Source organism: Ambystoma mexicanum, chromosome 5q (genome assembly GCF_040938575.1).
Source record: "Ambystoma mexicanum isolate Mex_15411 chromosome 5q, UKY_AmexF1_1, whole genome shotgun sequence".
Taxonomy (NCBI): Eukaryota; Metazoa; Chordata; class Amphibia; order Caudata; family Ambystomatidae; genus Ambystoma; species Ambystoma mexicanum.
This window is the reverse complement of record NC_090933.1, coordinates 635104131-635118667: the sequence shown is the minus strand read 5'-3', so window position 1 is coordinate 635118667 and position 14537 is coordinate 635104131. Positions and strand designations below refer to the sequence as shown.

At 46.3% G+C, this 14537-nt stretch overlaps 1 protein-coding gene across 2 annotated transcripts in view; it reads right to left on the bottom strand.

Moving 5' to 3' along the window:
- Positions 1–2491: 2491 nt before the first annotated feature.
- The window catches only part of CHD7 (chromodomain helicase DNA binding protein 7), a 1412705-nt gene continuing 1400659 nt past the window's right edge, over positions 2492–14537 (bottom strand). For both annotated transcript variants that reach the window (XM_069621097.1, XM_069621098.1), the window contains one exon: positions 2492–4281. In XM_069621097.1, coding sequence (XP_069477198.1) covers positions 3388–4281 — 894 coding nt within the window. In that variant the 3' untranslated portion in view covers positions 2492–3387. The remainder of the gene's footprint in view (positions 4282–14537) is intronic.

Genomic DNA, 14537 nt, shown 5'->3' with positions numbered 1-14537 from the left:
CAGAGATTCAAGTGATCGGAATGGGAGCAGGGTTAGCTGAAAATAGATTAACCACAGAAAACCTTTTCATTCTCTCCCAAAAAGCCATAGCTTGTGAAATCAATGCTTAACGGCATATAAAAGATTTTAACTGAGCATTCAAAAAGTGGGCTGCTGCGCTCATTTCACGGTTTTTGGCCTTCAAAAACACAATCTGGTCAAAATTGAAATTAATTCAAAACAACTAAATACTGTAATCAACCATACCATGATCACGAGTACTCTTACTTTTTTGTACACAGAAAGATGGACTTGTGCACTCACCATTGGCTGCCATTTCAGCTTAGAAAGCACAGGGTGGTTTTCAAGAGACCAATTTCAAACCGATCTAACGTGGTTAAATTCAACAGTTTTATCCTGGTCTTTTGAACGGTGCTTCCTACAAGCTGCCCATTTATGAGGCCCCCAAACTATTTTACTTCACGTCAGGGAAAATTAAACAACGACGTGTACTGAATAGATCTGTATTCAGCAAGTAAAGAGAAGATCAGCCATAGGAACCCAAGGAGGAATGTACAACAAATTAATCAACGCACAGCATAGTACTGGTCATTTCTGGGGGAAATACTCATTATTTGGACCCTGCTGCTTCAAAGTCAGCATCACCAATTTTGAAAAACTGCAGTAGAAATAACCTGAACTGGGTGAGTAATTTGACGCAAGCAAAACTCAACGGTGCTCCAAGTGTTTTGACTGGAAAAGCAACAGGACTCATTTCAGAAGTCAGTTTGCAACATATCAAAATAGGTTTCACACAATGCATGCACTGAAAAGATGAATGGTTAATGCAAATTATTTCACTATATTTTTTAAAACAACACTCTTTATTAAACGTAACTGTTTTGTATTCAACTTTGGTAGAGGTCAGGCACACTAAAACAAAAGGGAAGTAACGGGCAAGGAAAGGATGGGAAAATTATATATCTGTACCAAAATAAAGAGTTTTCTCAAAATCTACATACAGTAAAAACCCCTACCTTCTAAAATCTGTATTGCATTTTGCGGAGGTAAACAAAAAAAGTTATAAAAATATTGAAAAGTTGGAGGGTAGGCAATGGGAAAATATTTTTCTATAAAATCTAAAAATATGTATGCGTTACAATCTGATGCAATACAGTTCTTGAGCATTTGGTGGTGGCTTCTATCCCACTTCATAAAGTTGTAAATGCTACATTGCTCCAAAAGTAGAGGTCCACTTTAAGAGGTGCTGAACGTTATTAGATTTAGGGTTAAAAAGAGCAGGACTATGCCACAATTAGGACATGGGTTTACAAAGCACTGTGTTCAGATACAGACTGAAGTCTACACACATCCGTTCTGTGAGGGGCCCACTAATTGCTGCAGTAAGATATTGAAAAATACATCTTTCAACATTCCTGAAGCAACAGTGTTCATGAGAAAAAGATTGAAGAGCACTTGAAAGATGAAACATTGATATAAAAGCTTAATAGAGTTAAAATTACTCTGTAGCATGCTTGTTGAAATATGTGCTAAGGGTTTTGCAATTTAAATAATACTTTGATGTGTTGCCCCAATGCTTCTTCTAGGTTACAGAGCCCCATAAATTAAGTGTTTGTAAGTTCATTTGTGATGTACGTCATTTAAACGGCGTTTGCAAGTCAGTAAACACAAAAATATATATTTATATAAATAACAGCTCATATTCTCAGGGTATACAAATAAACGATCAACAGTAAAATGGACACACGGTTTAAAGTTTGACAAACGCATTTTACAAACCTTGCAGCAGCATCATTGTATTTCTATCCAGGTGAGATAGCACAGATAAGACAGTGCTCTTGACTAATATGATCTCAAATATCAGAGGTCACAAAGGTGTACAAACCATCGTAAAACAAGGGCCTCTGGTTTCAGAAAACTGGGCCAATTTTCAATTCGTGCTCGAGTTTGTTGGCACAGTGATTGCTGGCATAAGAATCTCCAGTATATAGGAAAGATCCAGAGGCCCTTCCTAATATTGCATTCTTTTTTCAGCTAACTACCGCTGGATAAGTGATCTAGACATATGATTAAATCTGTTTTCTTTGCTCTTTTCTCATCTAGAATACCACAGATTTTAAATGTAATCTATTTTTTTGTCGGACTGATGTTCACTGGAAAAATGAGGACTGATGTTGTGCTTCTGCCGCGAGTTATACTAGCATAACAGGCATTTTAAAGTTTGTTTCCACCCTTTGCAACGGATGGGTTTTTGGGAGCCAGTACTTGAGACAGCTATATTAGTACAAGTCTATAAAAACATTGTAACAAATGCATGTATGTATGTGTGTGAGCATACATACACACACACACAACACAAATACAGGCACTTAACTGGACATACACAAACCATCAATACTGTATTTTCTACTAATTGAAATACAAATTATCATCTGAACACCAGTCTTGATTTGGTTTCCCTAGACACTGCTACATTTGCCAATTACATGACTGCATATCATGGGTCACTTTTATTAAAAGCATCATTACTACAGTTGGCAGCAATTTACATCATATCTTACATGATAGCAGGTCAAAAAGAGGAAAAAAAGACAGACATCATAACAAAGAAAACAATACATTTACAAAGTCATGTCTGTAAACTTCAAGGCTAGTTTAGAGTTGAGGTAATGCTGTTTAGCTTTGTTGCTAAAGTAACAAAGTCCTTTAATTAAAAAAAAAAAAAGGTACCTGATTTTTTGTTTATACCAGTGCATTACAAGATCATGAGACGATTAATCTGTAGTTTTATCCTGTAATAACCTTCTCAGTGGGTTGATTTCCAAAAGGTACACTTCACATTCAACAGCTGCCTTTTTATTGCTGTGTCTCAGGGCTGAGACATTCACACCATCATGGAGATTGTCAGAAAGTGTGTGTTTTGTGTGTGAACTCCCATGTACAGTCAAAACAGATGTGCACATTTGATATGTATATTGAAAAAAAATCATCTTGACCTTCACAGCAAAAAAATAATAATAATTAAATATATAACTTCATACTTCCTTTAAGCAGCACTTCCTTCTATTTGCACCACTTGATTACAAATTGCTGCTTTTAGTACAATACCAATGGTACCAAAAAAGCAGAGCATTATGTAAATTTCCATAAAAAAGACATGATCGGCTCTCAAATTTCATCTCTCCTAGGGATAATAAATAATGCACTGCACAATACTTATGACCAAAATACCTTTTGACACATCTGTATAACATGACTTGGGATTTTTTGCTACACTATATTACAGAACAGCTTATAAAAACTAGGTATGGACATTTACTGTGAGTGTAAACAGTAGGACTACCACTTGTCAAAAGTTTAAAACACTTTAACTGTAACTGGTACTGGTTATTCACCATTTCCGTTGCTGTCCATTTCATCGTGCTCATCAAGAGAGTCTAAATCGTCACCTTGTGCCATTTCATCCTCTAAAAGAGATGAATCTGCAGTCTTTTCAAGGCTTCCCTCGGCATCACTGCCTTCCAAGTTCTGTTCCTCTTTAAACGAGGTGTCCTCAACTTTGTCCACAGGCTTCTCTTCAAGGCAGCTTACTGCATTATGAAGTCCTGCAAGCGCCGAAAATCCAGGCAATGTCAATCCCCCGAGGCCTGGAGGTAGAAACATAGATGGGTAAAACAAGCCAGGGGCCATGGTGGAGAGTAGAAAAGGATTGAAGGCAAGAGGGTTTGTAGATAATCCAGTTGTGGCAGTAGCAGCACTGGCAGAGTCAGTAGCAAGTACACTATCTGTGCTTTTTTCTGAGTCTCTATTCCCATCTTCATTCGTGTTCAATTTATCCCTGGATTTTGAAGTGCCATCTTCGATTTCTGCTCGACTGGAAGCTGAAGTGGTGTTTCCTGCAGCAGCCGAGAGTGAGCTATTTAACAATCCACTTAGTCCAAACATGCTGGGCAATCCTGCCATACCTGGCAGCATTAGAGGCAGCATAGCTGTGGGATTTTTAGAATCACCTCCAGCAGCAGCTGTTGCAAGTCCAGAAGGAAATCCCATGAGACCTGCAAGCTGGAGAGACTGCAGATTTTGTAGATTTTGAAGGCTTGCAAGATCCATGCCAGCAAACAGGCTGTTCATAAGCAGTGGATTGATTCCAGACGTCGAGGCCACAGCGGCAGCTGCTTTGGCAATATCACTTTTTGGCCTTCTACCTCTTCTACTTGATCCCTCCTCCCTCACAACAGGGCCTGTGAGAAGACGGTCGAACATGGACTCCGGAACAAAGCCCTGTGCAAAAAAAAAAATAATAAGCCACGAAATGTTAAAAGACTTTCAACAAACAGATTACTTAACACGAACATTTTAATGATAATCGGAATCACACTTGTTTACATTCAAAAAGCAATAGTTATATTAGTTTCCCATTCTGTTTAACTGTAGATTTAAATTTGTTAGTAACAAGTGCTATATTTATTGGAGGGTCTGCTAGTACTTGGATACAAAATCCCAGAACCACCTTAGCATAAAATATTGAGCAGTTCAGTCAATACATTTTATACAGCTTTCATCAAACAATTCCATACAAATCCAAGTGAGAAAGCAACAATAAATCAGCATGTTAAATTTAGCAATCACATACCTCATATATTCACCCAAGGGCACATGCATAATATCCAGAGAGGGGCCGTTTGATTGCATTGCCCATCCCACAATGACAAATGGAACCAAGAACGTAGCCCTTGAAACAATTATCAGTTTTATCCTAGAATCTTAACCTTAGGCTTGTGACAAGTTTCTTCACTGTTGTCGAAATAATCTCCAATATGTACGATGGTCAACTCTCTGGGTGAACGAAGTATGTAGAGGCCCACAATAGCAGCAGGGACCTCTATTCTCTCCACCCACAGCTTCTGCCTTTGTTTAAATCCTGTAATTGGAACTCTGGGGGGCAGGGCCCAATAACCAGTGTCCCAAATACTCCAGCCATCAGCACCATTTCTTCATAACCGGAATCTAGGTCCTGGATTTTGTTTTATTTAACACACCTCTAGGAAAGGACTGGGCTCCTCATCAGCACAACAGCCACTTGTGAAGATTTGTTCTACAGTTTGTCCACTACCTTTATCTAGCTTTAATTTTGGATTATTCCGTTAGGTAACATTGACATTTTGAGAAGTTCTAAATCCCTTAAATATAGACAATACATTTGAACACATACTTAGTGTACTTTCCCATTTGATGCGTTAATGTGCTACCCTGTTATTTCCACCCCACTAGCTTCTTGAGAGTCTGGCCTTGAATACTGGATCACATTTACATGTTTAATCATGTCATATATAGAGAAGCCCTACAACGAAAATGTGGATTGAACTTCCTGAATTCTACCTAAAAGGTCTGGGAACATCCGAACAATGCTAGTAACAGACTAGAGCACCATGAGTGCAGTACCAGACATGTGATCACTGATGCAGATGAAGCGCCATTCTGCCTGCATTAATGCAAAAATCAGTTGAGAGCCTGTCAGCCAGTGCTCCATTTGATCAACAAATAACTGCTGCAAACAGCCAGTGAATTGCAATGTAGTATCCTACGTGAGGGCAATTCTTATTTTGAAGATCTACCCAACACTTTTGAGGGGATGAGTTCCTTCAAGTTACACTGCACATGATGGTCTGGGTGACCACATTCATAAATGGCAACCAAAATGTGTTCTAGAGATACCTCAGACAAGCACCGGGAATCAGGCCCAGACATATCTTCAAATGTCTGTGAACCATTTGTTTATTTGTCTGGCAAGAACAGGGTGAGGAGACTTACCCTGCTGAGAGAAGGTCACTAGATTATTTACGTTGATGGTATATATGGTGTTCAAACCAAATACATGGATGGGGAGGGCAAGCAAATTCATAAAATGGCCCTACCCACACAGTTTAACCCAACTGGCTACCCATTAGGTGCTCAATGTATCTAAGCCTTACAACATCAAAGCTATCTAGCAAACAGCCAACATGCAGATGCATCTGAATGTCCTATGCATTGAAGCATAACAGTCCATTTCTAAAGCTGGCCAAAGGAGAAGGCCTTAACAGGGAAGGAAAGGAAGCAGCGTCTTGAGGGACCCGTATGACAAATGTCTCCAGTCTTATCTGTTGTCAATTTGTAGCTGAGAATGGAACCCTTGCACTGTTACCACAAGTCCTGACTTATCCAAGACCAATAGGAGCAAGGCGGTCCAGTAGGAGCTGTTGAAAATGACAATCCTATAAAATGAGTAAAGTGAAACCCCAATTTCAAATGTTTTAGAGGGCCATTCCAGACAGCTTTGCGTGCAGTAGGTACCAAGTTTGAGCCGTGGCACTGGTGTAAACCTGTCTAGGGGGCTTATTCATTTATGAAATACTGTGGATGGGCAATTACTACCTTATCCAAAACTTTGGAAAAGCCACAGAAAGATAATTAGAAATTGAGAATAGTTTCTTTTTAGCTTAGGCACTAACAGATTTTTTTATGGCAAGAACAGGTTACTTACCCATGGTAACAACAAGTTACTTACCCATGGTGGTAACAAGTTACTTACCCATGGTGGTAAAAAGTTACTTACCCATGGTGGTAACAAGTTACTTACCCATGGTGGTAACAAGTTACTTACCCATGGTAACAACAAGTTACTTACCCATGGTAACAACAAGTTACTTACCCATGGTAACAACAAGTTACTTACCCATGGTAACAACAAGTTACTTACCCATGGTAACGTTCTTTCGACTGGAAGTTCCTCTCAAGTATTCCTCATCTTATGATATTTCTATATCCACCTTTAGCTGTCTCAAATTTTTTCCAGCAGAGGGCGCTGCGTGTCAATGTCAGTCGACTCATTGTCCCTTGGAGGCCTCTGTCTCAACTTCATTGATGGTATAAAGCGTGCGCAGCGATCGTTGACTTCAGTTCCGTTTTTAAGGCATTTAAGGATAACCACACCGTTACTTCTCCAGAAAGAGCGAAGACTGCAATCACATGAAAAATTCCACTGCAGGGTAGGTTGGGAGGGGCGATAAGGAATATGTGGGAGGAACATCCAGTTGAAAGAATATTACCATGGGTAAGTAACTTGCTTTTCAAATGGATTGTGATCTCCCACATATTCCTCATTTTATGACAAACTCCCAAACCAGTGCAAGCATTACTGGAGGAGGGAGTCAGAATGTTCAGGCTCATAATTTAGGAGTTCCTTCATAAGTCTGTGTGCACAGAGTGTAGCACTGACTTTCCAAATAAACATTCTCGGCTTGAGGAAGAGTCCGGATTATAATGTTTAGTAAAAGTGTGTACGAACGACCATGTGGCAGCCGCACACATTTCCCTAATTGGGACACCCCTCTGTAAAGCAGAGGAGGTAGCCATGCCCCTGGTTGACTGAGCTTTAAGACCCTCCGGAGGATCTTTTGCTGCTAATCTGTAGCATTCACTTATTCCCAAAATAATCCATCTTGACAAGGTTTATTTTGAAATTGCCATACCCAAATTGTGGCCCGTGTAACCTACAAAAAGTTGGTTGTGTCTTATCTTAGACATCCAGGAGATGTAAAATGTCAGTGCACGCCTTGGATAAAGCCTGTGTAATCCCTCCTCTTCCTTTCCAGCATGAGGAGGATAAAATGAAGATAGGATTATCTTCCGAGTTAAGTAGAACTCAGACACAATCTTGAGCAAGAAGATTGGTTTCATCTTAAGGATGGACTACCTTATCCTTATAGAAGATAGTATAAGGAGGCTTCCAGGACAATGCCTGAAGTTCACTCACCCTTCGGGCTGATGTAATAATGGCCACTAAAATGATGGTCTTTATGGTTGATAACCTTAAAAGACAGGTATGGATAGGCTCAAAAGGAGCACACATTACAAATCTCAATACTAGGTTGAGTGCTAAAGTTGGTACTTCGAATGGGACTGGGGGAAAATTATAAGTTACTCACCGTAGTGACTAACGTACTCTTAGTCCATAGTCCCTTTCCTCCATACTGTATGGGCGTCCCTTCCAAGGGACGGGAGACAGAACCTTTTTCACCAGAAAAACCTTTTTCACCAGAAAAACCTTCTTCCCCTTTAAATTTAGAGGTGCACGGGGGCGCGGCCCAGAGAGCATACGCTGCCCTGACTCCGCCCTCCGGCGCCACACCTCAGTCCCCACCGACGTGTCGACAATAGATTTAACATTGCCTAATGACACCAGTATTATTAGGGAGGAGGTTGGTGGGACGTATGGAGGAAAGGGGACTAGGGATTAAGAGTATGTTAGTCACTATGGTGAGTTATTTATAATTACTATTACGTCCCGTCCCCTTTCCTCCATACTGTATGGGCGATTACAACTGATTGTACCCCCAAGGTGAAGAGGAGACCCTCCCTAAGCGAGTAGGTTCCTGAGAACCGCCTGTCCGAAAGCCGCATCAGCTCTATAGCCTGCATCCAAACAGTAATGCTTGCAGAAAGACGAGGGAGAGGCCCAAGTGGCCGCCCTGCTTATGACTTGCAAAGGGACATGGTGCTGGAATGCAATGGCCGTTGCCTTGGCCCTGACTGCGTGGGCATGCATGTTGGCCGGGAGCGGATTGCGATGGCCCTCATACGCTTCTTTGATGGCCAAAACCATCCAGGGGGATATGGAAGCTTTAGAGGCCCGATAGCCTGGCCTCGAGCCGCCAAAAGTGACTAACAGGGTGTCCGACTTGCAGAAGCCCTTGGTCCTATCCAAGTAGAATTTTAGGGCACACCTGACATCCAGGCAGTGCTTCACTCTGTGCTTTGTCCTTGCGATCGGGAAAGAACGTAGGAAGGACTGTTTCCTTGTTCAAGTGAAATGCAGATGAAACCTTGGGCAGAAATGTCGGGTGCGTCTGCATGACTACCATGTCCCTGTGAAAGGTGGTATATGGTTCAGAGGCGACCAGTGCCTGAATCTCGCTGACTCTGCGAGCCGAGGTAAGGTAAGACCAACTAATAAGGCCGTCTTGATGGTGACCAGCCTAATGTCCACCAAGGCCACTGATTCAAAAGGTTTGTGCACCAGGGCGCCCAAGTCTATATTAAGGTCCCACACAGGGTGCAGTCTCTTGACAGGCGGGTAGAGCCTAGTGAGACCCGTCAGGTGTTTGACGATGGGGTTGGAGAAGGAAAAAATGCCCTCCTCTGAGTTCCTGTAGGCCCAAATGGCTGCAAGGGATGTACGGCCGGTGTTGACCTGTACGCCTGAATTAGCGAGGTACGCCGAAAAGGAGAGCACATCGTCCAGATTGCAGGCCAAAGGGTCAATTCCCTGGAGTCTGCCCAGTGGCAGAACCTGGTCCATTTGCTCTTGTAGTGGGCCCTGGTGGCTTTGCTCCTGGCGCCCTGTATGATCTCCAGATTGGCCTGCGAGAGGCTAAGGTGCCAAAGCGTTTAGCTGAAAAGGAACCATGCTGTGAGGGCTAGTTTCCCTGGTGCGGGGTGGATGATCCTGCCCCCCCTGCTGTGCCAGAAGATGTGCTGGGCCCGTCGGGAGGTGTATCTGAGCTCAGAAACCATGGTCTGGCCGGCCACCATGGAGCGATCAGAATGATGAGGCGTCGGTGTGACTCAGTGATCTTGCAAATTACCCTGTGGATCAGGGGAGTGGGCGGAAAGGTGTAGGCCTTCATGCCAGTCCACTGGAGGTGAGATGCGTCGCCCAGAGAGCCGGAGCCCTGACCCTGCCAGGTGGCAAAGAGATCCACCTGGGTGTGACCCCATTTGTTGAAAATCTCCTGAATAACGAGCTTGTTTAGCTGCCACTCTCAATTGTCCGCTCCCAGCCTGCTGAGCCTGTCCGCCTCCAGGTTGGATTCCCCCAGAAGGTGGACTGCCGAGAGGAACATTGTTTTCCAAGGCCCATTCCCACATGCTGATCGTCAGTCTGCACAGAGGGGATCTGGTGCCTCCCTGCTTGTTGACGTAGTACATGCTGGTCGAGTTGTGTCTGGATGAGGACAACCTTGTCCTTGACAAGTGGTAGGAATGCTCTGAACGCTAGCCAGATATCGTTCAGCTCCAACCAATTGATGTGGTATTCCTGCTCCTGTCGAGTCGAGGTGCCGTGGACCGAGAGGTAGTCCAGGGTGGCTCCCCAGCCCTCGAGCGAGGAGTCTGGTGATGGTGGCCTGCGGAGAGGGCGGCCGGAAGGGCTTGCCCGTCCGTAGGCTGCAGTCAATGGACCACCAAGTTAGGTCCGGGTGGAGAGATAGAGGGACCTTGATCATCTTGGATTGTGAGCCCCGCTCCGGACTCCATGAGGCCGTGAAGTGCAGCTGAATCCTTCTCATCCTTAGTCTTGTGTGCGGCACGGCTAACAGAACTGTCGCTAGTAGACCCAGGAGATGTTGGTAAGACCATGCCAAGGTCACCTCTCTGCCGAGGAAGTGGGTGGTGGCCCTCTTGATGGCCGAGATCTTGTCTTCTGACGGGAAAACCCTCAGAGCATGTGTCCCAGGAATGCCAGTCTGCGTAGGGAGCAGCTGTGACTTCTTGAGGTTGAGCGAGAAGCCCAGATTGTGCAGTGTGTTCACAAGGGCATGGGATGAGTGGTGAACCGCTTCCGGAGATGTAGCCCTGCCCAGCCAGTCATCGAGGTATGGGTAGATGTGGAGGCCCAAGCTCTGAGGAGGGCCGCTACTGCGTTCATGAGTCTGGTAAAGACCCTGGAGGCCGGGCTGAGGCCAAATGGGAGTACCTTGTATTGGAAATGGTAGCCCATGATCCTGAACCATAGGAAAGAACGATGGGGCTCTGAAATTGCGACGTGCAGGTACGTGTCCTTCAAGTACAGAGCACATCCATGTCCCTTGTCCAATGTCTCTGCTATAAGAGCTGGCGTAACCATCTTGAATTTTTGCAGCGGTAAGGAGAGGTTGAGGGTGGAAAGGTCCAGGACAACTCTCAGGCCTGCCTGGTTCTTCTGAATGGCGAAAATTCTGGAGTAGAAGCCAAGGCCACGCTGGGAGGCTGGAACTTCCTCCACTGCCTGGCTCTCTACGACCAACCAGATCTCAGTCAAAAGAGTTGCTGTCCCAACCTGTGTGAGTGGAGGAGGAAGGAGAGGCTGGGATGGGAAGGCTGTACCCTGTGGATACTACTGGGAGAATCCAGGGGTCAGCGAAATTCTGGTGCCCGAATTATGCATGTAGAGCAAACCTGCCCCCCCCCCCCCCCACCGGAGACAAGTGGACCCAAAGGGGCATATCATGCCTTCTTTCCCTCGGAGGCGGAGGACTGGAAAAAGCCCTTACTCCCCCTGCTCCCTTTTTGTTGTTTGCGCCGGTTCTGAGACGGTGAGCAGTCCGGCTGCCTGGATCTGCGTTCCTGGAAGCCGCGAAACCCTCCATACGTACAATCCTTCTCCGAGCGCTGCTGAGATTGGGTGTATTATTTGGGCATGGTCTTTGTAAGAATGGATAAAGACTTTGCCGTTTGTGAGCTGTTCTTTTTGTCCAGCTCCTCGTCCGTAGAGGAGTGGAAGAGGCCCCCCCCCCCTTCGAACAGTAGATCTTGAATGCGCTCCTGGACATCCGGGTTGAATTACGTTGCCTGGAGCCAGGCTCTTCTCCTCATGTGCCAATGCAGATGGCACGACCTGAGGTATCGATATGCACCACTGTGGATTCCATGAGGTCATGCGCTACAAGCTTGGCCTCCGCTAGGCCCGCCTTAAAGCGTGATTGGCTTTAGGTGGGGAGTTCCGGGAAGTCTGCAATTTCCCGCCATAATCGGTTGGCAGCAGCCAGCATGGCATCTGCGTTGGCCTGACGCAGGTGCAAGGAGGCGGAGTAGATCTTCTTGCCATAAGCCGCCAAGATCTTCTCCTTGCCTAGCAGCGCCGCAGAGGAGTCGTCGGAGGACGACTGAGGCTTGGAGTAAAGTGATGCCACAGTGATCACCTAGGAGTGTGCCTGAGGATGGGTCGAGAGCAAGAGTGTACCCCCTCCATCCGCCTGTACTTGGCTTCCAGGCGTCGGTTGACCGGCTGGACTGAGTGGGGCTTGAGCCAACCCTTCTTGGCCAGGAGGACTACATCGGTTTGCAGTGGAATCCCCATGTTGGCACAGGGGCGTCTTGTGAGGACTTCAGCCAGAACCCCCTCTGCCGGCTGTTCGACCTCGAGTTGGGGGAGGCCCAGGTCCTCTGCCCGGCCAACAAGACGTTCATGGAAGGCCCTGGCTGAGTATCGCGTGTACGGATCCTCCTTCTCATCCGTATATTGCGGATCTGAAGGAATTTGTGGAGGAGGGGTAGATGGCGCCGGAGGCTGGGCTACAGGGACCGCAGCCGACAGCTGAGGAACCGGAGGAGGCGGCTGCACTGGGACTTGGGGGCCCGATGATGGTGTCTGTGGTGCCCCTAGCATGGCAGGGAGGACATCCCTGACTGCGTCCTTGATAACCCCCATTTGAGGAGACCTCATGAGGCCGAGAAACTTCTCGAAGAGCACCTCCTCGCTGGCCCAAGAGGTGGCAGGGGGTACCGACAGGGTAGCGGGGGTCTGCTGGAGCCGCCGCGTACCCCGTCCATATGGTCCCACAGGAAAGTTGCTCTACGCAAACAAAGGGTAGACTGTAGGCCACGTACCTGGTTGAGACCAGTCCCACCTTGACACTCGTTCTTTGCCGAATTTGTGGAATGGTGTCGGACAGGTGCCCCTTTCTGTCGCAGCAGCCATTTTGTAGCGCTGCCTGCCTCGTGCCTGCGATGTGTTGCCCAGCCCGCTGGCTCCGGCCTAGTCCAAGACTCTTGCGCATGGATCACAAGGCCTACCCTGCTCCTAGGGCCTCGGCTGCGTTTAGGCACCCCCCCCCTCCGACGTATTGCTGGTATTCAGGTGTAGCCCCTTGGACCGAGTAGCCCCTCGTGTGTAGACCCGGTACAAGAACCTCCCAATCCCTCAACATTGTGCCCGGGAGGATCCGAGGACCCATCGACCCGAAGGCCGGTAGCTGTAGCAGCCTCAGTGCACGTGCTAGTAGAAGGACCTTGCCAGTCCCTCCTGCGCCAGAGTCTCCCTGGGAAGGAGTCTCCCTTGCGGGGTGCGCTGGAAAATATCGGCCCTACCTTGGGCCTGGTTCGATGCTTCACGAAGTTCTTGAGATCCTCTGGAGGCAACCTCTGGAAGAGCCCCCTCCACCTGGCTAATCTGTTCCTCAGCACCTTCGAGGACAGCGAGTCACACGCTGAACATGATTGCCAACCGTAGTCTGGGCAAAGACAACGTAGGGAGAGGGCGTGGGGGTCTGAATTTGGGAAGAGCCTGTTGCAGGATGGACACCTTCTGAACCCTGTAGAAGTCGCCATGCGCCGGACAGGAGCGCGACGCCTGAGGACCGAGTACCTGAATGATAGAAAAGACAAAAAAGACAAAGAAGTATCGCGCGTGGAATTACATGGCCGAAGCCAAACTTCCGAGCGCTGGTGAATTCGGCCCATTCCCGTTGATGCGGAAAAGGGGACTGGGATGTGGCACCCCCACGCGCCTCTAAATTTAAAGGGGAAGGTTTTTCTGGTGAAAAAGGTTCAGTCTCCCATCCCTTGGAAAGGAAGGCCTTACAGTATGGAGGGGACGGGACATAAGAGTGATTTATTTGCCAGTCTTTTTTAAAAACTTTTATTTATTAGCTTGACAACACAGCAAAGAAGCGTGCAATACATCATGACATGACAATAGAGTATACAAGTTAGGAAGATAAGAATTTGATAGTACATACATACAATTGAAAACAGTTAGGGAGCACTAAGGGCCGATCATGGTCCGTGAACAAAACACCAATTTAGGAAGCGGTAGTGGTGGAAGACAAGGGTGTGAAAAGAGCATCATCTGAGTCTGCATTTGTAGCGTTCATATAGGAACGAAACAGTGACCATACATTCCTGGGCCTAGAATGCTGTGGCTGCTGGCTAGACCAAGTTTCCTCAGTGTCCGAGGCCCATGTTACAGATATGAGCCATTGTGTGTGTGTGAGGGCGCTCCGGGACGGAGCCAGCATAGGAGGATGCAGCGTGTAGCGAGAAGCATGCATAGTCCTGCAAGTCTCTTGGAATCACGCCCCAGACCAGGAAAATCGTGAAACGGGCATTGCAGTGGGGAAGGGGTGATGGTGTGGTCTAGGACTGCGGACAGTCTAGCAAAACATATCCCAGAACTGAGCTAAGTGGGGGCAGGACCAGATCATATGTATGTATGTGGCACCGTCACAACCGCATCTCGGGCATTTGGGGGAGTGTTCCGCGGAAATACAGTGCAGCCTGATCGGAGTGTAGTGGTACCCATGTAAGATTTTAAATTGGATTAATTTAAATCTAGAGTTGAAGGACACTTTACGGGTAAGTGCGCACATATGATTCCATCATTGGTCTGTCATCTCCACCCCTAGGTCATCTGCCCACAAGCGTTTTAGTTTATCAAATAAAGGAACAGATTTATATTATAGCAGTGCACATAATCTGGAAATCTTCCCCTTGAAGGAGTCAGCGTTCCATAGCTCAGC